General features: G+C 46.5%; 1 protein-coding gene across 1 annotated transcript in view; it reads left to right on the plus strand.

The window, feature by feature from the left end:
• IGFBP2 (insulin like growth factor binding protein 2) overlaps positions 1–26462 on the plus strand; it is a 57556-nt gene extending 31094 nt beyond the window's left edge. Inside the window, exons 2-4 of the mRNA XM_021526187.3 lie at positions 21411–21634; positions 23029–23169; positions 24980–26462. Coding sequence (XP_021381862.1) covers positions 21411–21634; positions 23029–23169; positions 24980–25147 — 533 coding nt within the window. The 3' untranslated portion in view covers positions 25148–26462. The remainder of the gene's footprint in view (positions 1–21410; positions 21635–23028; positions 23170–24979) is intronic.
• Positions 26463–26763: the final 301 nt, after the last annotated feature.

The raw sequence follows: 26763 nt of genomic DNA on the forward strand, positions 1-26763 counted from the left end.
AAACTGTGATGAATTTATGGAGGGCAAAGGCTCAGGGCTGGAGGACTTCATCATGTAGCTGCTTATTGCAGCATTTGAATCAGCCAGGCCTCAGGATGCTCAGCAGGAGCTGGTGATTCGAGGGAACTCAGCTTCAGCTTCTGGTCCTGAAGATCCATATTACCTAATCCAGTCATGAAGGAGTGAGATTACGGATGCTCATCCTTTCCCTTGGAGCCTGAGTGTTGTTCTTTGATGAAAAAGTCTTTAGGAGACAAGATTATCTCTAAATTAGCCTGTTGAGCAAATTGTATGTGGGGACTCTGTTGTCCTGGAGGGACCTCAGGTCAACACACTGATTTTAAGTTTTAACAATAGCATTTGATCAAGTGGCTAAGGTGAAGAGTTAGATTTATAATTTCTAGGAGCCTGACCTTTGCTCCCAGGGTCTTACAGTTCCTTCAGTACCAAATCTTGGCCCTTCTGAAGCTGTTCACTGACTGGGAGCAGCACTATGAACGAATAGCTTATTACTACCTGACGTTTCTCAAGGGCAAGTTGTAGACTGCTGTTGCCTCTTACATGTCTAGGCTCACATGTGTTTTGGCACGTACACCTCTTTGATATGAAAAATGATTGGGTTGAGAAGATGCAAATCACTTCTGCAAAATTGCTGATTCTTGCTATATGAAGGAGGAAAGAAAAACAAAAAGATGCACCGAAATCTTTCTTGAAACTTTCAAGTTTGAGCAATGTCCAACCTCTGCCAGGCTTGCCTGATGCCAAGCAAGGACAGGAATTTTTCAGCAGGTCAGAAGGTAACAGTGAGAATTGTGTTTCCCCCACCACCCTGCTGTGTGGTCCGGAGTGGGGTCTGTGTCAGGGTAAGTATTCAGAGGCAGTTTTATCTCCTGGGTTTCTGCATAGGGTCAGTTTTGCTTAATCTGCAAAGCCTGAGGAAAAAAATCAAGTGAAATGCACAGCTCAGGATTATTGTCCAGGGTTGTCTTACTTTGGGCAGCTGCAATGCATGAGGTTTTTTGTGGAGAGGCAATTTTTGGAGCAAGGCAGGTGAGGTAATTACCACAGTCCTTTTTATTAGATGTTGCTGAATGCCTCCAGCCTTTGCAGGGCTAAAGAGAGAAAGGAATCAGTTTCCCCCAGTCCCCTGCCCCTTTTTACTTCAACCTGTATGTTCAGTGATAATAGCATGACAAGATAAAAAAGAATTATTTATGTGGCACTAAAAGCACAGTCAGTGTCAGAGTAAGGGACTTCCTTTTAGCTATGTGGTTTTCCTTGCCATAGTTACAAGGATTTTTTTCTGTCTGCTAGCTTGATGCTAACAGTCATTCTGTCAAGAATGTGATTTTTATGGTCCCTTTTTTATAGATGTGACCTGCTGAAAAGAGTGATACAATTATTTCCTCAAGGTCTCTTCAGGATCGAGAAGCAGGGTAGGAGGGCTCAAATCCAATTCTCTTGAATTGTAGTTCACGAACTTGGCTCTGAGACTGTTTATGGGACCTTCCTGGTGTCAGGATTGACTTCCCTGAAGTCAGCTCTATTGTGCCACCATAAATTACCTTAAGGAGATTATGGTCAGGGCCACATTAGTTGCTTTCAAGGACTTCACTGTGAAACAGTGCACACAAAAATTGGAGTGGGATCAGGAACAAAGAAAGTACTGAAAACAAAACTCTTTGGTCCCACAGTCAGTAACAGAATGGGCACTGAGACTTTCTTAGTGTACCAGAATCCATTTTTGTCTTAGTCTAATTCATCCTCTTTCATTTGCATTTCCCCTTTTTTTGGCTAACATTGGTTTTGATGAAGAAATGTGCCAGGCCCTGTGACATCCATGACAAGTCCATTCACAGTCCCTCATGTTGAGCCAACACTACTGACTCCCATCGCAAACAGACCAAAGATGAGGCCACAATTAGCAGACTTAAATGTTCTGCAGTGACAGGGTTTTGTGGTGGTGGTTTTTTGTGATGGTGTGTTTTGTTTTCTTCTATAGTATCCTCAGAAAGGAGGAAGGTCTGGGTAGCTGTGATCAGAAGTCAAGGACCCAGAATTGGCGTTAGCAGAAGCACTGGCATGTAGCCTATATGGACTGGTAGTGATGCTGTCCTAGCTATAGCAGTATAAAGATGAGAAAGGCAACCTTTGTGGGAAAGGTGAAATTAAAAATGAAAATTTAAAAAATGAAGGAAATTCTGTGGAGTGGCAGAAACCGTGTGGCTAAATGTCTCTCTAATGTTATTGGAAAGATAAAAGTTTCCAAAATAATATTTCTGTGGAAACTTAGGAATGTATCTTAATATATAGGAATACACATTAACATGTTTTATTAATAAGGTAAAACACAGATATGCCCGGATGTGGTAGCCCAGATTTTTTTCATTAAATAGAGCACCAGCAAATGGAGGGGCTATTTTAGGTTTTGTTTTGGTAACTAGTGTTGATGTTAAGAGGGCCTGATTGTACTGAGGAATCTCGGACCTAGTGCTCATAAAATGGATTCCTTTTAAATTAAGTAGAAACCTAAACAAAAGTAGATCTAGAAGTAGGATACTTGTCTTTGAAAGGGCAAACATTGAAAAATGAAAAACCCTGGTGGGTGAAGTCATCTGGGCAGAGAATTGTGAATGCACAATGCAGAGGATACAGAGCCTGTAATTCAGAGGTGCAGAAACTATCTGGACCAGGGGTCCTAGGCAGAGGAGGAAAACAGGGCACGAAAGGGCTCCTTGCTGAAAGCTGGTGAATAGCCACCTTAAAAAGGATAGTTGGGATTAAACAGAGTCTGTAAGGAATGGAAAAAAAGACTAATTGGCAAAAAAGCAATGTCTTAGAGGTCAGGAAGGGTAGGGATAAAATGAAAATTGCCAGAAGTCATGCTGTGTTAGGTCTGGCAAAAGAAATTAAAACAAATAGCAACAGGTTTCTCAGCTACATAAATAAAATCAGACTTGAAGGTGCTGTGCAGCAAGGACCAACTGGAAGATCAAAGATGACGTAAGTATGGATCCAGTATTAACCAAATTTTGCTGTGTTGTTAAATACAGTTGAAGGGGATGAGGGCAAGGAAATCTTGGAAACTGAGAGTAAGAAGTGAAAGTCAGAGAATCAAATTGATTGAAATTAGTCAGAGGGTAGGAGCACCACCCTTGATGGAAACTATAGGTGTGAAGATATTGAATACTTGTGGTTGCACTGTTAGGCTCATTGCTATGAAGAGAGAAAGCCCAGAAAAACTCTTCAGGATAAATGATGTGGATGGTTGAGAGAGTCAGGAGTGGGACAAAGCTGAATAGAACAGCGTGCTGGGATGGGCAGACTTTGATGAATGGGATTTCTGCTAGTGCAGCCTGCCAGTGGACAGCTAAGACCAATTAACCAATCTGTTAATTGATACCAGGGGGTGGGGGAACTTCCATCCTGCTTTGAAGAAACCACCCAGGCTCACCCTGTATCCACAGAGAAATGTCCCCTGGGGAGGGAAGTGTTAACCCTCTGGAAAGCAGCTGGCAAGCCCTCAGCAGCAGTCATGAGCCTGAAAAATGGATGTAGGCAGGCACAGGTGCAGGGAAGAGCTCCAGGGGAGTGGGAGCTTGTGCCATGGGGAGGACTTGGCTGCTCTGATGAGTTACAGGAAGAAAACAAAGGGAGGGGAAAGAGCACTCTGAGCGAGAAAATAGTGTTGACAAGAGGACATCACACCATAACTCAGCCCTAATATCTTGTCTAGAAAATATGGCATCTTCTGCTGGCTGGAGCACTGTCTTTCTAGGATGACATCTTCAGGTGATACCTCAATGGCAGGGCAGATACTTTTCTGCTCCCAAGGAGGTTGCTGTGATGTGGCTCATGGCAAGTCTCATGTTCAGTGGTTCAGGAGAGGCCCTTGCACTAATCTCAGGGAGGAATTTTTTCCTTAAAAGAAGAATTTTCTAAAATGTTTTAGTTCTCTTCCTGAGTCCAGCAGGTTTTGTCAACACACAGGACATAGTGCTGACCCTGCCATGCTAATGCTCCTTCCGCTTGGCAGAAGGCAGGTTTTGTCATGGGAGAGTGATTGTTAAAGACCAGTGGGACCAAATGATGATCAAGACCAAATTCAGAATAAAATTGTGCTCAGGACAGTTTGGGGTTTCATTCACAGTACAGTTGAATTGAAGCTGAAGCAGTGTTCCTGTTTTACAAAAAGTTTTATTGTTCTGAATTTTCAAAGGGAATAGAGAGATCGTTTTGCTGTTTTTAATACTGTGTTTTAGGTGAGAGTCAAGAGTCTGCCTGTTTTTTAAACTGATTTTATTTTAAATTGCAGCAAACCAAGTGGCATTACATTTTCTCACCTAAAGCAGGTTTCCATCTATTTTTTATTTACTGAGATTTTATTGCTCATCATTTCAGAGTAGCAGAAGCGTCCTATGTGTTTGTTTTCTTTAGGCTCTAGAGTTTACTCTGCAGCCAAGCCAAACTACTCCAGCTTTGGTGGGGGGCTGAAATGAGGAAATCTGTACTTTGTGACCTTACACTTTAAATGAAAGGGGGTTTGAGAAATGGAGCAAGTGATCAGAAAGTGAGTATTTGCATTGGGTAAGCAGAAGAAGGCTTTAAAACCAAGCCCTTATTCAATGCCAATGACTAGATAATGTGGTAAAGCTTGGAACAGAGATACAGAATCAGTTGCTGAAGAGGAGGTATCAGGTATGTTGTCTGAGGCCAACAGCCCTGACAGAAACAGGGAAAAGGATAGCTAGCAGCTCTGATACTTTAATTGGAAATGAAACAAAAGCTGGTAGGGGAGAAACTGAGAAGTGTCACATGCCTTTAAGGCCTCCAAAAGGCTCTTCCCCCGCTTACAGTGGGCCTTTCTAGACTGATTTATTCCTGTGACTCAGTGAGGGTTAGATTTTAAGCATTTGCTTCTCTCTACTTCCAAGCTTCCCCAGCATGGCCATGCTGCCTTTGGGGCAAAGGAGCAAGATGCACTCCAGACTGTTTATGGCTCATTGTACAGTTTTATTCTGGGAACATTGTGGGGAGGCTGATGGCTGTTTTGATGCAAAATATTCATCAGCCTTCTGCCATTTTCCAAGTTAATTGGTGTGGATGACTTCTCTAATGACTTCTCACATTTTCCACCAGCTGATGCTATTAAGAGTTTGTTCCTTTGTCTGTCTCTGGGGCTGTTTCATTGTATGGGTGCTTCTCCATTTTCTCTCCAAATTAAGGATTCAGGCTGACCCTGTGAATTATGGCAACTGATGGAGGCCACTTTTGAAAGGAATCACCGTCTGGAGACCTCCATCCCAGCTCCACTGCAGTAGGTGTGATCTGAGCACTGCCCTTTTCTTTGGTAGAGGTTCTTGGTTTAGGGATCATTCCTGACACAGTGTCAGGTCATCTCTTAGGGGATCCATCTCTGATGCTCCCAGGTTAATTTTTCACAGCTTTACAGCCAGAAGGACAGTGTCCCATTCTCAAGTCTGCTTTCTTGGCCAATTCAGACCACAGATTTTTGCTGTGTGAACCGCTGGTTTGATTAGAACACTACAAAAACATTTGTTCTTGACTTTAAAATCACTCATAACATGATACACTATCACAACCCTTTTGTAAACTATACCAGTGACTAATTATTTAGATTGTCCATGTTTGTCTAATCCAGTAATTTTCATCTCAGTAAAAGCTGCATATTTATAAGCATTCTTTTGGTCTTCCTAGACTTGACTATAGGTGTAGTCAAATTTTCCCTGGTTGCTCTTTTCCTTTCTTTTATCTTATCTGACCAATCTGTCCTACTTTCTTCTGTGGTGCTCCATTAAATATTTTAGGAACAAGAAAGACGCTTGTGTGGAATTATCTCCACAGGTTTTACTCACTTTTGCTTTTCATTATTGATAAGCAGTTTCCATTCTCCTCTTCTCTTACACCTCCTTAATAATAAATATTTATGTTGCCCCCTCAGTTTACATAGTATTCTGCAGACTTCAAAAGAGGCAAAGTCCTGTCCCACTGATTTCTTGTCTTTCAGTGCATCTTCCATACTGCTGTGCAGGTACTAGAAGCAGAGATGATACAGCTTTGCAGGAAAGGACTCACATACTGAAGAGGCTGGGTGCTTTTGCTCCTCTGGAGCTCCCTGGGAATGGAAGGCTTTCCTAATTCCCTTTCAAAGAGGGGATGACATAGCAGGTGGTGATATTACATGTGGAGAGAGTGTGGAAGTGCCCTGAAACTGGACATGCCCATTCTACCTTCTCTGGTTCTGAAACAAATCCTGTCTTTGAATGCAAAATTTGCATTACTCCTCCTGTGAGATGTTAAATGCCACCAGTAACTCTTCCCTTCTCACTACAAACCCTTCCCTCCAGCATTACCTGTTTGCTGCTCCTCCAGGCACACTTTCTAAGTAATGTAGGGGAGAGTAGTGAAATGAGGTGTTAACTCAGCTCTTGTGGAATTAGGGATGTCTTAGATCTGGAGGAACTTGATGATGAAGAGATCTGTAGCTGTGTAGGGATCAGGCAAATGAAGCTGGTAGAAATGAGATCAACCCAAGGCTTTTCTTACTCTGGTATTCTTCCTACTGGTATTCAGTAGGAGGACTCAAATATAAATATGATGATTGCAAGCACATGTGGCTGTGGCTGTCCATCTTGAGACCTGTTCAGTAAAAACTGGATTTATCTGTTTGCCAAGAGCAACATGCTTTTCCCTTTAACCCTCAGGAAGCCTTTCAGCTTTAGTCTGGCTGACACCATCATGGTTTATTTAGCAAGGCAAAGCATGGTGAGGCTGAGGGAGGGGTGTGAGAGGCCACAGCTGGGCTTTGTGAGAGACAGGAATGGGGCAAGGGAGAAAACAATTAGGAAATAGCAAGTGTTCTGGTGAAGAGTTTTAGAGTGGGAACTTGAAATGTTCAGTGGTAAATAGCTGGTTAATCAATGCCAGATTGTCTCTTGGAAGTTGTCTTAATTACTTTAGCCTGTGCCAGACACTGATATCCTTGAAACCTTAAAAATCCCATTAGAAGGTGCTTTCATTGGTCCTCAGCCAACATGTTTCACTGTGTGACAAGAGCAAGTGCTGATGGGCTGGACATGGGCTGGGGCCATTGGGGCAGCACTGGGGTGGCACTGGAGGGGTCTCTGTGTCAGGCACCCTGTGCAGCTCATCAGGAGCTTGCAGTGAGTTCCTTGCTGTAGGGTGGTGTCCCAGCTCTCCACTTAGGCAGCAGTAAGAACTGCTGCTGCTGTTTTCCATGTGCTTTGGCTTTGTTCCTGTGCCCTTAGCTCATGCCAAGACCTTCTGTAGTTGCAAAAAGGCTGGGCATTTTTCTTTATTTTTTACGAAGAGGTGTCTTGGCTCCCAGCCCCTCACCGGGGCTGTGGTTGATTTTGGAGGCATGCATGGCACACAGCAGGTGCACTTAGCATTCTGAAGGTCACCCCTTGGCTAAGGGGTCTTCAAAGCCTGTCTCAATGGAGTATAAAGGCCAGCACTGTGGTGTTTAGGTCTTTCTGCTGACTTGTTCCTGTGGGCTGAGGGAAAGCTATGAAGCAGGAACAAGAAGATCACTATTTTTCAGTTTCATTTGGCATTCCATGAAAAGATCAAGCAGGGCACAGAGCTGAACTATGAAGGTCACTCCTGTAAGAAGTTGGAAATGACCTTAATATATAAATGGCATCTAAAAGGAAGTATAGAAATTGATGGATGGATGGCTAAGAAATGTGATGAGCCATGCACAGCCTCTGGCTTGGAAAGTCCCTGTGTCACTGGTTTCCAGAAGCAGGGGAGATGATCAGTCATTGCAGTCCTCCTGATGTCAGCTGCTGGTCACAGAGGAGCAGCTCATTCCCTGACTGCTCCGTTTCCCTGGGAAGCAATGCTGCAGAGGCCATCTGCTGATCTGCTGTCCCCTCTGTCTGTTGTGGTTGAAGGGGGTGTCAGTGTGGGTTGTTTAGCACTACATAAATTCTCTGCCTTCCCTAACTATAGAAGATGGGGTATCCTTTTGAGGATAACTTGGTGTTCTCACAGGTAGAGTCAAGCTGTAAAGCCTAAAGAGGGATTTTTTCATAGGAAAGATGTCTCTGATTGTGCCTATGAGCTGTGCTCAAGGAAGAGAGGAGGGCAGGGAGACGTTTGGAGACTGTAATTTGCTTACTGCCTTCCTCCCAAGGAATCCAGAAGTTTGTCTTGTTAAAGACAGCTCTGTTTTCCTCTCTAATGAAACAGGAATGCCTGAGTAATTATCAAACACATGGGAACATCTATTGCCAGTTTGGGATAGGAAGTGCAGAGTTTAATTACATTTTGACTCTCTTTCACTTCACTATTCAGATATTTCTTTTCCTGGGTTTGAAGTCTTGTTGGACTGGGACAGGAAGGACCAGGGGAGCTCATTCAGCTCTGCTAGTACGCCTGGCTTTTTGCTTGCTTCAAGGGTGGCTTTTGTGTTTAGACATGGGAGAAAAGATACCAGGCAGCAGGGATAAAGGATGGCTGGCCTCAGCACTGCAGCATGAAATCAAACTGGAGCACAGCATTGGGAGAGCTGACAGTGCTTTGAATATCTTATTCTCATAGGAGGCGGTCAGGCAGGACATTGATGCCTGCTTCCATTGGAAGGTTTGAAAGCCACAGAGTTCACAAGGTGTGACACTGGCTGAAGAGGATTCTCTTGTTTGTAGCAGGCAAGAGAACAAGGAGATGAGATCAGGGCAGGACGCTTGGGAGATGGCTGGTGGGGGGTGAGGAGCATATCTGCTGGGCACAAAAAGAAAGTGGTGGTGTAACTGAGGAGCTTCCTTCTGGGTGCCTGAAACAGACTGTGGGGATTGCTGCATCACGGCCATGACGTGTGGTGCTGTGATGAAGCATCACTTACTGAAGTAAGCCTGAAGCTGCAATAGTCCTGATTTCAGCAGGTCATTCTGCTTTTAGCAGGTATAGAGCTCCTGGGCTGCTTGTGTGGGTTGCATTCTGTGTTAGCATTTAGCAGCATAATGTATTTGTGTGCATTTGGTGCTCCATGGCAGTCAGGCCAGCAGCTGAGCAGTCTCAGCCTCAGTCTGCAGTGAGAGAAATGCTGTCTGGGATGGTGCCCATCCCACATCATGGCCTGAAAGCTGTGGAAAGATGCTGGGCAAGGGCCCCTGTGAGGAGGCCACAGGCCAGCGAAGGTGCCCAAATTCCTTGCCCCAGGAGGCACCAGTCCTGTTCTCCCAGTGACTGCAAAATATTTGGGGTAGCTTAGTGGGAAAACAGCTAACTTTACAGCCAGTGCTCCTCTATGTTTCCAGCTACTGTGTGCCTGGCTTCTGTTTCACAGGGAAACAGGCATATAGGAACTGGGAGAGGGCATTTCAGGTAACCTCTCCTCAGTCATGAAGGGGCATGAAGGACCCTTGTACTTTCTGGAAGGGATTCAAGCACTGCATGCATCAAATGCAGGCTTCCTGAGCTGGGCTTTTCTGTTGTTCAGGCCACCTGGAAGGATGTACCAGAGGACTCTCGCAGTGTTGAGTGGTAGCTGGCACCAGCACAGTCTGCACTGGGTGGTTGGAGGGGGACACAGGGGCTGTGTTTTGATTCTGCTTTTCCTGTTTGTTGTAATTTGGCAAAGTTTCAGAGACAGCAGGGGCAGCAAGATCTTTTTTCTTTCTTCCTGACATGTACTACACCACCTTCTGCCAATAATTCTGATTTTTTGCTGGGGAAACAGAGTGGGAAGGGAGGATTGGTGGGGTTGAAGTCTGCAGCTTTGTAGCACATAAACCAGAATATTTAGCGTGAGGTTTATTATTTAGAGAGGAGACTTTCTTAAAAGCAGCCTCAGACATTGTGAGCAGCTGTCACAGTGACTTTTGTTCATGCTTCAGGTGGGAATTTAGTGGAAAAAAATTTAAAAAGGAAGAATGAAAAAAGAACCAATACAAAGCCCTCTCCCCAAGGCCTGTTTAAAAAATGGAGATAAAGCAGCAATAAAGTCAAGTGCTCAATTAAGCCAGATGTATGTGCTTTAAAACACTAACAGATGTAGCAACAGTGGCTCCAATGAAGTGGAGCTTTATGGACCAAGTGTGGTGGAGGTTGGTGCGGGTGCCCATTGCTTCCTGATGGGGAATAGTGCAGCAGTGCTTTTGTTCTGGGCACTGATGAAAGGGAGTATGTAGCTGCTGGGGACTGTTCCCCACTGCCTCCTTGGCTCCTGCCCCCTTGCCTCTGGCATGGCTGTGGTTACAGTGCTTTCCAGTGTTGGTGGTCTGTCTGAGAGCAGTGCGAGTTACAGCACTCCGGGGCAATCTGCCTACTGACAGCCTCCCACCTTAGGGCTCCTGGGATGGTTTAGTGCCCCCTGGGTGAGCTCCTTCCCCAGAGCCTCTGCTTGGGGACTTACATGCCCTTAAATTACTTTTTTTTTTTTTTTGAAAATTTGGGGGTTGTAAAATGCCAAAGATAAAGGCCAGGTAAAACCTGTTGCACGCTCCAACATGAGCAGAGTACAGTGTGAGCTGTACTTGCTGCAGAGCAGCTGTCTGGGCTGTGGCTGGGGAGGCTGACCCACGTCAGGTGTGCATCATGTTCCGGGTTGGTTTGGAGTTGGGATGTAAACATCCATATGCGACAAGCCAGCTTATGGCGTTTGGCATTTTGGGGTGAGTTCCATGGGGTTGCCAGTCCTCCTTGAAGCTGGGGGATTCCCTGCACTTCCTTGCAGAAGCTCAGTGTTTCACTGTTTGGATCGTTTACAAAGGCAGAGGTAGTTTTCTCTAACTTGGGGGCCATCCCACCCAGTGTATCATCAGATCCCACTTTTCAAGTGCTCTTTGCCACATGTCTGGATCTCTTCCAAGGCTTTAAGTAGTATCCAGATTGTCTGGCCAAGAAAGGGGTGCTGTGTAGATCAGGTGTAAAGCAAACACACCAGGGTGCTTGGTGCTGAGTGTGCTGGCAGGCTGTACACAAATGGAAAGCTGACTGATGTGCACCCCAGCTTCCATTCCAGTAGTTCAGCTGGGTTATCACATTTGTCACTGTGTTCTGTGGTGGTCTGTTTCTTAAGCTTTGCCATGCCTCCATCCTCCTTTGGAATGCAGCTACTGATGTTCCCCTGTCTTTTCTTCCTCTGCCACAGTTTTATGACACTCTCTTCCTGCCTTTTGCTCAGCAGGAGTCTACAAACTCCCGAGGTTTGAATTTGGGCAGCTTCATGGGTGGCCCAAAATAGAGAGTCTTTTTCAAACAAAATGAGATCCAGCCCTTTATAGAAAAAAGGCAAGAGACTAAAGCAACATCATCAGAGTGAAGGAGGAGGCTGTCTGGCACTGCTTCCCTCACACCTGTGGGGAGGAAGCTTCCCCTTCTGAAGGCCAAGTGGCATGGATGTGGCCATCCTGTGGGCATTGGAGGTTGGAAGTCGCTGAGGGACCGTAAAGGTGCCTTGCATTACTTGACTGTGCATGGCCCTTGTATGGCACATACAATTATTACAGATCAAACTGCTGCCTTCTGGTAGAGTGCCCATGAGTTTGAACATTTCATTGTGTTCCTGCATGTGTGCATGTGCTGGTCAGCAGTGGGATGAATCTGCAAAGTCTTAATTGTGTCAAAGCTCCTGGTTTTTTCAGTAGCAGTACTGTATCAGTGAAGACTTTATCCTTAGAGAGTGGCAGTTGCCTTGTTTCAGTAAATGCACATACTAAGATAAATAGTAATTGTGTGTAACAAATACACATGCAAGACCTGGCTCAGTCCCTTCAGAAATTGAGCAAAGTGACTGCAAAACTGGCTGAAATACTGCCCCAAGAACAGATGGGCAAAGTGTCTTGACATAACCTGAAACAATTATGGTGTTGCTTAGCTTGGATGTCAAATGAGAAAAAAACACAATCTGGGAACAGCTCAACTTGTGGCTTAAATGTGGGATATAGCAACTAAGTAATAGCCCTCATGAGGAGGGAAGATAATGACTGTGAGTGCTGGAGGCAGCTGGGAGATGCTCATGGGCAAAAAAGGCTCAATTAAATTGCAGCAGATACTCCCTCTTCTACCTACGGTTCAGTGTTCTGGTTTTATTTGGAGGCACCTATGCTTTGTGCCTGGGGAATGCAGGTTTCTGGGGAAAAAGCAAACAGGATTGGCTTTAAGGTGCAAAGCTCAGGGGCTGCATGGGTGCAGTGGGTCCAGCGGACCTTAACGTGACACTGATGGTATTGGCCGTTGGGCTCTGGCAGACTTTCTGAGAAATTAGAAAGAAATTACTGTAATAATAGTGTGTTTTGTAAAAGGCAGACCTTTAGGAAATGTGCAATGAGCTTTGGGTGGGTGGTGAGGGGAGCCCTGGCCTGAGCTGCTGTCTGGAAAATTGACTTTGGAAAAGTGAGATGTTATTTAAAAACTAGTCATACAAATGACTGAAGTTCATTCCATTTGTATGCCTAATAACTGGAGAAGCCAATGTGGCTGAAAGGGAGCAGAGCAATACCTGAGATAGGCGAGAGATGGCTCTCACAGGCAGGATGAAGCACCTTTTTGCATTTTAAGGGGTCTTTTGCTTTATTTGTGGGTTGTTTTTTGTTTGATTGGGGATTTTTAATTCCTAGTTTTGAGGAATTTTCTACCTTTCTTGAGGGTCCAAAGTCAGATTTCTGGTTGTGCTGCACACAGCCTTCCCAGATTGTGCAGGATTCTGCCACAGGCTCCTCTGCTCATGCTGAGTCCAGAGCCACTTCCCCACCAGCCAGTGATCCTGACGGGGGTTGTGAACAGGCACCAAGTGGTCACTACAAATCAGTGAATTGCAGCTGGGCTTCCAGAGCCAGAGGACATCTTTTTGGTGAGCTTTTGTTTATCCTTGAGGAGCTGGAACAGGCAGAGGGCATTTTCAGAGACTATCTCCCTTCTTATATGAAAGAACTGACAAAAATTCCTTCAGCCACCTCTCTCCCCTTGAAGCAAGACAACTTGTATTTGGCTAAAGCACCCTATCCAAGAGACATGGACAGAGGTGAGTACTTCCTCGAGTACTGCATCTCTGTGCAGGTTCAAACTGATCTTTGGCAGTCTGTTTGCAACTACCATGGTGTTTGCTTGTTGCTGCCTACACTATAAATGTAATAATTTAAAAATAGGAGAATGGTCTGAAAAGGTCCTGTATAGTATATTTTTTTCCAAAATATATGAGGGAGACAGAAACATTTAAGGTGATTTTGAAGAGTTTCTTGTTGTGATTGTGTGTCCATCAGATCGTAAGGTCAGAGATCATCCTTCATCAGTCCTTCCTGGCAGGCTGCAGAGCGTCATACCTGGAAATCAGCCTTGCTGAGATTCACAGTTCCTGTAATTTTGGCAGCATCTGACTCTCCTGCAAAAAAGAGAGGTGCAGCAGCCCAATGCCAAACAGAGATCATCTAGACAGTAATGAACATGCAGGCACCCTCATGGAGGCTGAGGAAAGGAAAACTCTTCTGTTCTTGCATACTCTGGACTGTGGGATGCAAAACTCCTGATAGATTTGGACTCAGGGTTAGAGATGAGCCCATGTTTCCATTGTGTAAATACAGATAATTCAAACACAGCAGTTAAACCTATAGGAAATGAGTAAGGTGATTTTGTGGTTCACCTCTAATCTGGAAATTCATAGGAACCAAGGATTTAGTTTCTGATCTTATACTAGAAATTGGTTCTGGCTTCTTGGGGTGCCTGAAGACCACACAGATGCAAGTGAGTGAGCAGGGAAGGAGAGCAGAGACTTGGTCTGGTAGGATTAATGGCTTTTTTCATTCGGGCAGAAGCCTTTAATGGCTAACTGGTAACTACTCTGGGGATTTTACAGACAGGGTCAATGTCAAATTGGGAAGCTGCAATGCAATTAATTTAAGCTGGGAAGTATTTTCAAGTTAATTCCTTTGGTTCTGCTGGGAAGGTTGGAGCTTTGCAGAGGGCTAATTGTAGAACTGTGTTGAAAAGGCTGAGATACGGTTCACTAACAAGGGGGAATGCTTTTATGGTGGCAGGGAGCTTGGAGAGCCTCACTCAGCAAAACCTTCCAGACGCGTTAAGGGTCTTTCCCCTGAGCATGCTGCCTTCACACGTGTTGAGATTAAGTACATGCACAAAAACACTGTCATCAGCCATGAGATGAGACCCTCTGATTCCTCAGCTTTTAGCTAAGTCCAGAATGTCTCTGCTGTAGGTGTGCACAGGGATGCACAGCAGCTCCGTGCTCGGGAGAAGTGGTGAAAGAAAAGCAGGATTGTAAGTGGAAGCTTGCTAAATGAAGGGCCTTGAAGCATTGTCCTGCATTTTTGAGGGTCCTGAACAGCATTCTCACCATTCTTGGCACACAGTGAACAGCTGGTGTGGGAGAGAGCAGGATGTTGCAAATAATACATGCAGGCTCACTGCTGGTTAGGAGGAGGACTGGAACAGACCTTCCCCAGTGGTGGTTTGTGCTTTGCTGGGTCTGCACAGAGTGCACTGATAATGTGCTACTTGGCCCTTCAGTCAAATCATTTGGAAAGAAAACTTGCAAAACATACCCTGCTATTTTGTCTCTCTTCAGCCTGGTTGCAGGTTTCCATGAAATGGTGGAAATGAAACTATTTTTGTGAATTGTGTTCCTGTTTGAGATGCAGTTGGCATTTGCTGACGTGTTTGTAGATATATTGAGAGGTGGAGGGAGAGGAGAAGTAATAGGGAGACAGGCAGTCATACAAACATACACACATGCAAAAACACAGAGGTAGTTTGTGTAATTGCACAAATCCTGTATCCTTGGGAAACCAGTCTACAAACATAGTTAAAAAAGTAAAGTCTGTTTGAAGTAAAGCCCTGGGGAAGAGACATCTCAGTCCCTCTTCTATCCTCATCTGACATCAGCTTTATGTCAGTATTACTTCTCCCTTGATCCTGGAGGCCTTTGTGTGCAGAGGTGCACAGGTGTGCTAACGGCACTGTGCAGTGGTAAGAGGTTTTCCTCTGGCTCTGGACCTAGGTTAGTGGAGGAGGGAAAGTTGAGCTCTCCAGCCACCCGGAAGAGGCAGAGAAAAGAGAGCAAAGCAAGTTGCTGAAAGCTGTGCTGCCCGGAGTCAGTGTCCCTGGCACTTTGGAGGAGCATAAAGCATTTCCTGTAGGATGCTGGAGTCAAAGGAAAGCACTGGGTGCCCCTTGGATCACCCCTCAGTGCCAGCTGCTCAGGGTAGGGAGAGGAGCTTGCTAAGCAACCCCTGGCCAGAACATGCTGTTCCCTGTTCCCTCCCCAGTCCTGCCTTCCCTGCTAGTAAGATGAGCTGAAAAGATCTCATGGCAAAAAAAAAAAAAAAAAAAAAAAAAAAAAAAAAAAAAAAAAAAAGTGCTTGCAGAGCCCTTAGGGCTTTTGGCCCCAGGAGATCTGAGAGTGCTTTGTGGACAGCTTATCACAGAGGTAAAGCAAGCTCTTGGAGACTAATGCAGGAATTTTCTGGCTGTGGTGTGCAATTCCTCACTGATACTGAGCAAGTTGGTGTGATGAAATAACCCTGGGAGTGCAGGCAGGCAGAGAGTCCCGGGGAGCTCTTCAGCAGATGGAGAAATGCTCTCAAGTGATCAGTGTCCCATGATGGTAGCCTGTGTTTCTGAGAGATTGGGATGACTGGTCTTCATGCCAGTCCTTGCAAAAGCTGGGTGGCACAGACGCCTCTGGACTTTTAAGTTCTTGGAAACCAAATCAACAGCTTAAACATGACATGTTCCCTGTGCAGAACTGGATGAGGCTAAGCAGAACAGGCTATTGGCTGAGGAGAGGGGACAGGAAGCAATATGGGGGTGTCCCTGTACTTGAATCCAGAAGGGGTCATGCACAGCTTTTCCCTCTTAGGTCTGTCAATGGTTGTTAAACCTAGTCTAGATAAAATAGCTTTGGTTTCTGAACTGCTGATAGCCAGAAGGAGAGCAGAGGAAGAATTGCTCTGTAATGGTCTTCTTTTCTGCCCCTCCCCTGAGCATCCATGCTCACCCTCTGTGACACTGTTCCAGGCAGATGACACTTCTCTGATGTGTGCCCTTCTCCCATTGCTCCCTCTCCTACACAGCCCATTGCTTATGCTCTCTCTGTGGCATTTCCAGATGCACTTTTGTGCAAAGTGAAGAGTGAAAGTTGAGTGGGTGCATTGGTTTAATCTACCTCTGGACAGACCATCCAAACTGGCTTGATGATGATGGGGCCAGACCATGATGGGGCTTGATGATGGTGCTCCCACATTGTCCCTCTGCTGCTAGCTGAGTGTGGATGGCTGCTGTGCCACAGCTCAGTGCTTTGCAGGTTGGCAGTGGTAATCAGCAAACCCTGGGTCCTTTTTGGGGGTAGGGTGGGGGCCAGAGATCCTCGGTGTAAGGGTGGGCTTTGTTCTTGGCAGCTCCTGCGATGAGGAAATTGCAATGCCAGTGTAAGACTTGTTGGCAAAGTTTTTCTGAGGCTTCTGAGTTCCAGGTCATAACACACACACACCAGAGCTGTTGCACCGTTGCCCAGGGCTCTTATTGAAGTACTTTGCAGATTGATGAACCAGAGGTTGCAGGGATGTGGTTGGGGTTTGTCTGCTCCTTCCCTACCTTCCCACAATTCTTCTAGTGGGGCTGTTGTGCATATGAAAGATCAGGCTTAAAGGCTCTGTCTGCTCTCAGGCTACACAGGAAAAGCACTGGCCTCTTGGCAGCCTGGGACAGGCAGCTTTTCTCCTTAAAATAAAAAGTGGCAAGCAATAAGGCATTTAAATTATCCTGAAATGATAGAACTTGCAGACAAAAAAACCTAAAAGATACAAAAAACATGCCAAACCTAGATAAGACAGCTACTCAGGGTGAAAAGACTCTTCATGGATGCTGCATTCCTGCAACCCCAAGTGTGATCACTCCTGTACATGGTGCAGTGCCAGGCCAGGACTTGAGTTTCTGGATTTGCCCATATATTCCATGCATGGTTTTGGGCATCACTCTCAAATATTTCTGTGCTCTTTTTTTTTGTTTTCTTTAACCGTGTACAATTCAGGATAAACACCTTTCTGTCTTCAGGGTGATTAATGAACTGCAAAGCTCTTAGACATCTTCAGAAGGAGAGTGTTGGCCATTGCAGGCTGTGATTGCTGTGGAGGGAGATGTAAGCCACATCCAGCCCAGGACACAGCTGGGACCCCCAGTTAGTGGGGTTTCAGGCAGGGTGTTGAAGGCCACTTGGGTGAAACTTCCTGTGGGTTTGGGACCTTAATCAGCATTTAAACACTACAAACACCTTGGGCAGATACGCAAATGCACGTGAAACCCTCTGTGCAAGCTGTTGATGAAGGAAAGCAAGTGCAGAGAGAGCAGGAGCAGCACTGGCAAGGGTGGCTGCAGTCCTTGGCATGGTGTGTGCTCCCCGTGATAGAGCCTGGCCCTCCTGTGCTGAGTGCTACTGGCTCCAGCCTGTTCCGCAGCCCTGATACGCTTCAGGGCTCTTCAAAGGGATAAAAATATATTTTTAACCTGAGGCAGCTGCCTTTTTTTGTTTGGTACATTTTTTCTCATAGCTCTGGAAGTGACAGGTTGTTTTTCAGCCCCTCTGTTTCTCAGCTGTCTCGGCAGAGGTGTCTAGAGGTCTCAAACCAGATTCCCAAAAATTTTAGCACTGGAAATTGGTAGTTGCTTTTGAAAATGTTGGCGAGACGGTGCAGCTCCCTACAGACGTTAACTGATGGCCATTTGAACAGGCTTTTCCCTCAGCCAAGTCCTCGTCCCATTGAAGCAAATGGGAATTTTCCTTGAAAAAGGCCATAAAGAAATCGTTTTCTTGGCAAGTAGAGAGGTGTTTAATGGACTCTACATCAGCATTCAGGAGAACTTCAGCTATCTGCTTAGATTCCTGCCACACTTGTCCCACCCTGCACAAAGCTCTCTACCTTTTGATCCGAAATAACACAGGAGATGTTTTCCACATGCCGTAAGAAAGAACTATAAAACAATTGTTTTGGAGTTTGGCACCACTCCCTTACAGATACAGTTAGTGAATTGAAATTGGTCAGCAAAAAGGCGTGGTCAGGATGACAGATCAGGGCTCTGTGTCTTGAGGCTATTACATACCTGCCCATCCCATGCTAGTAGGGGTGGTAGGTGGCTTCATTAGTTCATGGATTGTAATAAACAAGCATGACTTGCAGTTTTTCAGCAGCATTAGAAAATGTTATCTGGCTGTAAGAGGGGTTATTTGGCTTGTGTCATGCTCTGTGCTGTCCTGACCTCGAGTCTTTATCTCTCCACTCTTGTTGCTCCCCGGCCCTTTTGCTCTTTCAAATGTGGTCCCTCACACCTGGTTCTCAGCCTTCTCCTGTGCATACAGCTTGTCCTGAAAGAAACGCTGGTGCTCTGCACATGGGGCCAACGTCTTCTGTCTCATCTCCCTTCCCCTGGGATGAAGCCACCCCTGGAAGCTCCAAGTCAGGATAGCTTCGCTTAAGAGGAGCACCAGATTTGGGAGAGGGAAAAGCTGCTGTGGGGCTCTGCCATCAGCCTTGGCAGCAGGGTCAAAGGCATGGCTCACCATGGCTGACTTGGCCTTAGAGAGGAGAGCTTACAGTCAATAGCAGCTAGACCTTCCTGGCTGCTGATCCAGTCTTGCTCCTGTGATGGTGCCTGGGGAGCCAAGACCAATCTCTTCTGTCCCTGGGTGTGTTCACACACATTGGCTTGCACACTCCACTCCCATCAGTGGTTTTCTTTGGGCTGATACTTGTTAGCATTGGAAAGTGAGAAAAATGTACAAAAATATTATCAGAAGCAGGTTTTGTGAATGAATCAGCCGACAAGAGGCTTACCAGCTCGCCTTCATTTACTAGCACAGTGCTTACTTGGGCAGATGTCGATGTATTTTAGTTGGAGGCAGGAACGAGTGAGAATGGATGGGGCAAGACATCACTTCCAGTTTGCTGCTTTTCTGTCAGTTTGTACCATCTTTTTCTGAATGAAGCAGGGAACTGCAGCGTATCTTAGAACCTGCCCTGCTGCTGCCCTTGTTCTGCTGTTGTTGACAACTTGGGAGGCGCTAAGAAGAGGAGCACATAAGAGGTCAGAAGGCTAAAACTCTCCTAAGCCAGCCTTGCCTCTCCAGCCTTGCCCATGTCTTCATGGTGCTTTTTCAGTTGATTCTCTATAAAGGTGGCCTCATGGCCTTCTCTCTTCTTACTATGTGTTTCTAATTAACGGGGAGACTGGTGTATAAACAGAATATTCCTGCTCAAAATATTGCTTGTCTGACTTCTAGGATGATGGCCAGATGGTAATCACCAGACAGCAGCTTAGACTTTGAGCTTGCCCATCTGGCTATCAAACCTGGTCTCAATTCTCATCTGGAACCAGAACTGAGGAAAGTAATGGGCTTTGCCAGATTGGTTTTGCCCTATGTTTGCTTTTCAGTTGCTACCTAAGCAGCTAAAAACCTGCAGACCAAATGCATTTAGTATATCTACAAATCATGAAGAAGTTCAAAAAGATACTGGACAAATCCACTGAGGGATGGGTCTTTGGTGGCTTTTGAATCCTGTGGGTCAGATGCAGCCTTCAACCATGAAAGTGCTCTTATTGCTGGTCTACAGCACAGACTGGGAATGGTCCTTCTGCTCCCAAGCAGCTGCTGATGGTTTCTCATTAATGGCAGGCTGGGCTGGATGGCTCCTTGATCCAGCTCACCTGGGCCATCTTGGCATCAGGTAGCTGCATGTTTGCTGAGTAAGTTCAGACAAAATGCTTCTCACAGTTTCTCCTTTATGAGCTTGGGGTTGTAATACCTGAAAAGAGTAAGAAAGAACTAACTTAGAAAGCTGTGGCAGAAATAAAACACTTTCTATTGTGATTTTTCACTCTGTCATGACAGTAAGGCTATGCTGACAGTAGGGATAAACATCATCATGCAGATTCTGAAAAAAGAAACTGTTAGTAGCTGTAAATGCTCTGTATGCTTGGTCCTCTGAGAAGCAGGAGAGATCCATAAATTAAGTACTGTTATGTGACCTAAAGCATTGCTTGCCCTGCATCATGCACAGTTTGATATGATTTCTTTACCACTAGATAAGTGCCTGACTTCCATAATACTGGAAAGTTGAAACTAGAGGTGCCAGAGAAAGTTCTGATGCTGGGAAGTTGGGTGCTACAGTTCTTCCTTGGCAATACTGAAATACATTTCCTGTTTGTCACCATCACCAGAACAGCCTGGTCTGTCCCCTGGTATGGTACCTATGGAGCTGCTGAAGAGGTCTTATGTAGAGAGATACATACTGAGATGTACAAAGCCTGGCCTGGGTTATTGCACTGGGAGGTGATGTGCATTTGTGGGTTCAATCCTAATTTGGCCTGGAAGGCACCTCTGGAGGTCTTGCATGAAGTCCCAGTTTAATTCAGGGTCAGCTTCAATATTCTATTCAACTGTAGTATTAGATGTGCTTGCCCCACCAGATCAGAGCAGGCAACAAGGAGTGATCAACTGTCACCTCCTGCATGTTTGGAGCAAACAGGAGGAATTGAGATCTGTCTTCATTGCCAGTGCAAAGTCCAAAGAGACTGGTGGCTGCAGTATTGTGACCATTGTGTCCTGCTGTGGCAAGGTTTACTCTCACAAATTCCTGGTGAATTGGGAAAATGCATAAAGCACAGCAGAGCAGATGGAAAAAGACCAGAAATCCCCAGATTTCTGCTAACTGATTTTGAAATGGCTGAACTAACTGGGATCTTGTGGCGTTCAGCAGCGGCAGAGTTGTGACTGTTCCACTGTCAGCAGAAGTGACCAAATGCAGAAGAATGTAGAAGTTAAATGAGTAGCAGAGTGTATGAGAAACAATGGGAAGGATGGTATGGCAAGGCTGATGATCACTGAAATGGCAGGATCTCCAAAGGATATTAGGGTGGCCACATGGCCACAGTACAGAGGTGAGGTGTTTTTGAAAGCAGACCTGAGAATTTATTTTAACGCATGAATACTGAGTAAGTATTCCTGGAGATACTCTGGGGGATGACAGATGGACTCAAGGTATTGTTACTAATCACTGTGGTTTTAAGTGTTGGAGCTGAAGTACACTTGGCATCTCTAATCCAACTGGACTTCTAATGGGAAAATTGCATTCTTGGGAAGTAATTTAGAAGGTCACAGAAAAGCCAGAAAGGACTTCTCCAGCAGCAATTTCCCCTGCTCTCTAAACTGTCTTTTAGAGTGGTAATAACTCCAGAACGAAAGAGTCTATTCTCACCTTCCAGATGAAAGGGCTAATGCAATTTAAAATTTTTGCATGCAAAGATTTTATGGCTTGGTAACCAGCCACGTCTGAAAATGATCCAGGGCAGGATGAACATGTGAGGCAGCGCCTGACTGAGCTGGACACTTTCCTTGTCTGCCCCGTCTCCTGCAGATAATGGTGATGACCGGTCTGAGAGCATTCTTGCTGAGAACCACGTGGATGGCACCGTGGGGATCCTGAGTGGAGCTGGAGGGAGGAAACCCATGAAGACAGGCATGAAGGAGCTGGCAGTGATGAGGGAGAAGGTGAACGAGCAGCAGCGGCAGATGGGCAAAGTCAGCAAGGCCCATCACAACCACGAGGACTCCAAAAAGTCACGGCTGTCGACGGGCAGGGTGAGAGGGCAGGGCTGTGGGGAGCTGAGTGGGGCAGCTGTGGGCTTACTGGGAAATGCTGAATGCAAAGCCTAGGTGTCATCTGCTATAAACTGTCTTAAAAACAGAAAAAGTAAATTGAAAGAAAAAACTGGGGAGAAGCAAACATTTTTGGCCTAATGCTGGGGCTGAATGCTCCATCTAATGAACTTTGATATGCTGGTCAGGATGCTTTATTTTCATTGCAGCTTCATTTCTGGAAGGGGGGCTTCTGCTGGCTAAACACCCACCTCTGCAGTGGTGCAGGCATGCCCTTGCCCATGGACTGGCTTTCTCACACCCTTTTTCCTTAAGCCGGCATGGCTCAAGGGGATTTGAGGGGCCGGAAGCAGGGCTGTCTGCCTGCTGCAGGGCAGCCCCAGTCCAGGTTAAAGGATGCCACAAGCCCCGAGAATGACCTGTGTGACCGTCCTGTAGCAGGGAGAGTGCTCTAAGACCTCCCAGTCTTCTTGTCTGTCCTTGTGTGTTATCCAGTTCTTGGCCGTGGCTTCCCTCTAGTGGGAAGTTTGATCCAGGCAACTGGATGGGATGGGAATGGGGATGGAGATTGAAACCCGCCCCAAAGCGTCTACAATATACATCCCTGTAAACATACAGAGTATTAATATCTGGGGAGCACAGGGACAGAAAGTAGCTTGAAAAGAGCCCTCATGCCTTCCAAGGACTAGGCAGAACAGAAGTTCGAAATAAAACGCAGGCACCATCAACTTTGAGAGCTCACACACTGCTGCTGCTCTTTTGCAAAAAAAAAACCCCTCACCTGCTGCAGGATCAGAGAGGCATGGACTCATTTTGGCTCACATCAGGCATATTTCAACCACATTGCCTTGGCTGGAAGCCCTGTCTGGGAGCTGCTGTGGAGCAAGAAGGATGCCTCCAGAGGCTGGCTTGGGGTACTCCCATTCCCAGGTCGTTCCCTCCACTCCCATGGAGTCTCATATACCTTTGAGTTGTACTTCTGGGCCAAAACTGCATCACAGGTGTGTGCTCTGGGCTATGTATATGGAAATCCTCCTGATCTGTTCGGACTAGCCCTGCTTCATGTCACTTGCCACCACCAGTGGGAGCCATGGTAGCCTCTCTGAGGTTTCTCCTCTGTATCCATAATTTGGGACCTGCTATTATGTTGGCTCTTGGCCACATCAGGTACATGGGAGACGTGCATGTCTATGCATGACTCTGATTTTGGGTGCCTGGAGCTGAACTCTGCAGCAAGGACCCAGTGGCAAACCTGTGTCTTTAGGGATGCACATGTGTTCATCCCTACTGGTGTTCCCATTGTCCACAGTGTTAATGCTGAATGGAACCATTGTCCTGATAATACATTTATTTTCTGCTTTCTGGGCTGTTTTCAGACCCCTTGTCAGCAGGAGCTGGATCAGGTCCTGGAACGCATATCCACCATGCGGCTGCCAGATGAGCGAGGGCCCCTGGAGCACCTCTACTCCCTTCACATCCCCAACTGTGACAAGCATGGCTTGTACAATCTCAAACAGGTAAGTGGGGAGAGTGGGGGCTCTGGGTCTGTCTGTGCTTCCAGCAGCAGCCCTTGGCTCACTGTCCCCACCATGTGCAGACACAGAACATGCATAGCTCAGGGCTGGGCTGATACCGTGTGTGTGATGTGAGGTGTGGGGTAGATAGCAAATGCTGCACGTGGCATGGAGAGGTTCAGTTACACCCACGTGCATCTGCAGCCACTAGTTTGCAGGTGGAGATGAAATCCACATCCACATACGGCTGTGGGCAGTCCAGAGATGGAGAATCAGTTTAGTTTGTCTTCCCCACAAGAGCTGCTTATCTGTCTAGGTCTATTTTCTTGAACTTTGAGCCAGATCTTGTCCTGTCTGGGCCCTGCTGCAGGAGAAAAGCAGAGAGGGACTGAATATTTGCAGACAAAGCAGAAGGCACTTCTGGAAGTCAGTAAGGTTTCTACTGCACTTCACTGGTTTTCCTCCACAAGTTGAGGCTGGTCCCACAGCTCCAGAAGGGATTCCTTCCAGGCAGAGTGGGGGTTGGGGTGCAGCATGCTTCTGAAGGGTTTTATGGGACCCAGAAGAACTCAGAAAACTGGTGTGTCTGAATTCTGACTTCCTGGCTTCATTCATGCAAAACCACCAGGTGTCAGTGGTTGAGAAATGGGGAAAAAACTGCCAGGAAAAACAGCAGGAACAACAGCTGGTGCAGGGTTGACTGGAGTAATCTGTGATTAGTACCTAGATATGAGGATTCCTTGTAGCTGAGCCTTTGGAGGGGACTCATGCTGTTTTTATGGCTAGGCCTTTTACTCAAGGTTACTTCTGCCCCTTCATCAGAAGCATTAAAAAAAAACCCCAAAAAAACACCAGGTTGCTCTCAGAAATCTCCCTCTGTCCATTCTCCTGTCTCTGTCCCACTTGGGCCCTCACCCATCCACTCCTGAAGAGCCCCATGAGCTGGCTGGATCCCCCAGCACAAGCACACTTGGAGGGGCTGAATGGAGCAGAGCTGGCAGGTTGCCTGTAAGATGAGCCATGTCTGGGGAATGAGCCTGGACACTGCAGTGATGCTTTGTGGGCTACAGAAGAAAAAAGAGTCTCTGCTGCTCCTTGTGCCTGAGGAACAAGTCAGCCTGCACTGGCCTGCTTGGAGTACCCTCTGTATCGCCCACTACAACCTGTTCAGAAATGTATCTGCTGGGGCTGGAGGGATGAACATCAGGTTCAAAGTGCCTGCAGCACTGCAGGGCAGGAGGAAGACAATAACTATTAGACCAAGAAACTTTTCTCTTCTCCAACAAGACTGGGAGGACAGAGGCTGGGTCCAGATGCACCATGGTTCCTGCCTCTGTTCTGAGACAAGTGAATCTCAGTTTGGTCTGGCTGTGGGGGCCTTATCTGATGTTTGTTTAGCCTAATCTGCAGGTGAGAAGAATCTTATACAGCTCCTCTGACAGTCTGTCTCATCTCTCTTTGCTAAGGGATCTTTGTCTCTTTGGATGCTTTCATCCCCAGTTGGCAAAGGGTGATGCGTTTCAGGGACACTTGTCCTTTGGTTCATTAAAATTTGCTTCTTGGTCCCTGATACAGCCCCTGGGGAAAGAGGTTCAGCTCTCACCCTGGACTGCTGGAGTAACACTGCTGGTGCAGCACAGGCCCTGGGAGGTTTGAGTACAGCATCCCATGGATTTTGCCTGAATCTAAACTAGTGCCAGATCACCAGAGAAACCCCAGCTCTGGCAGTGCTGGGGCTTTGGGCTGGGTGACGTGGGAAGTGGTTTGTTTTGTCCTCTTGACCCTGACACTTGTCATGTTCCTCTCCATGCAGTGCAAGATGTCGGTGAATGGGCAGCGTGGCGAGTGCTGGTGCGTGGATCCCATCCATGGGAAGGTGATCCAGGGTGCACCCACCATCCGTGGGGACCCCGAGTGTCACCTCTTCTACACAGCCCATGAGCAGGAGGACCGGGGAGCACACGCCCTGCGGAGCCAGTAGACAGATGTGATCTTGCTGGCTGGAGGTGGCTCAGTGTGGCCCCAGTGCTGGATTTTACATGGGTTTCAGCATGTCTCTTTAGGCTCTGGAAGAGACTGGGTGCTGCCCTCCTTCCTCAGCTGCCTGGTTCCTGGGGAGGGGAGGGATAACGGGAGGGGAAGGTGGTGGGGGTTTTACAAGGAGAAGGGACTGCTTTCTTAGTCTTTCACCCAACATAAACCAGAGAACTGGTCTTTTTTGCTCCTCGCCCTGCAGCCCTGCCCTCCCTGCTGCTTTGCGGCATCTTTCTGCACCCTCCAGCACAGAGTGCCATGTGCTCCCTGACCCCTCCCAGGGGACAAAACCCCTTGCTATGAGTGGGAGAGGGTAAAAAAACTGAAAGAGCCCAGCCTTTTCCCCTCTTTTTCTCTCTTCCCCAAGACCAAAGACTGTAAATATTGTCACCTGCCTCTTGTGTCCTGCCAGTCAGTCTCTTGTGCCCCAGCCCAGCCATCAGTCCTGGCACGGGATGTGGTGTGGGAGGGAGGGAAGGAAGAAAGACCCCGGATTCCCAGCTGGAATATACCACCACAGCTGGGATGTGTTCTCCAAGGAAGCAGCAGTGAGGGAAAGGGCTAAAGATGAGACAGCTGCCACCTTGTCCCCTAACAACGCTCTTGGGTGCTTCCTTTGCTTGTGCTGGGGAACAGCCAACTCCACAGGGGCCCAGCTTCAGCTGCTGGTGTGGGAGCATGGGGCCTTTGGGTGATAGCAAAGCTAAATGCTTGTTTTTCCAAGGGATTTGAAGGGCTTTTGCACAGTATTTCTTAGGATCAGCTTATGCCGAGGGAGCTAAAATGAACTTGCCGAGGCTGGGTGGAAGGATGCGTGTGTAGATTTAGGATAACAAGCCAGGGAATGTCTCTCTTTCTCTTACTCATTTTTTCTTCATTTCTAGATAGGAAAAAGCAAAACATCTAAAACCTGCGTTCCCAAGCAGTTGCCCTTGTCCCTCCATTTTTGCTTGGGATTGAAGTGAGCATCTGTTATTCAGCACATAACTTTTTCTTTTTTAAAGTAAATTACAGTATATATCTTGCTTTGTAAAGGCCCTCACTCTCACACACACACACATACACACACATACACACACACTCACATTCCTCTGCCCACATACACATTTCTATAGATTAAATCCAAGTGATTCCAGGTGCTCTGAGAGGTTTTGTGCTGGACATGCTGAGGAGAGATGTGTCTCTGCTGTTAATTCACCTGTTGATTTCTTTCTGTACAGAACACACTGATGCTGAGAATAAACAACTTCCCCATTGCCTAAGCAAGGAGGTTTTATTATTTTCTTCCTTTTTTTCTTTTTTTTTTTTTTTTTTTTTTAATATGGATATCCTTATTAGAGCAACTGCAAAAGCCCTCTCCTTGGAGTAAACATCTTGGGCTTTTCTTAAATGGTTTGTTGTTTCTTGTCCCCCTTCTTGGACCCACATTTCAGATCCAAAGTGTGAAGGGCACAGGTGGGCTTTGTTAAATTAGGGCCCTGGTGCCTTTGCAGGGGTTTGGACGTGGCAGTGGAGGAGACAGGGGAAGAACCCCCTTTGGAAAGCTGGGGATGGGCATATGTG

The sequence above is a fragment of the Lonchura striata genome, chromosome 7 (genome assembly GCF_050655825.1).
Source record: "Lonchura striata isolate lonStrDom1 chromosome 7, ASM5065582v1, whole genome shotgun sequence".
Classification (NCBI taxonomy): Eukaryota; Metazoa; Chordata; class Aves; order Passeriformes; family Estrildidae; genus Lonchura; species Lonchura striata.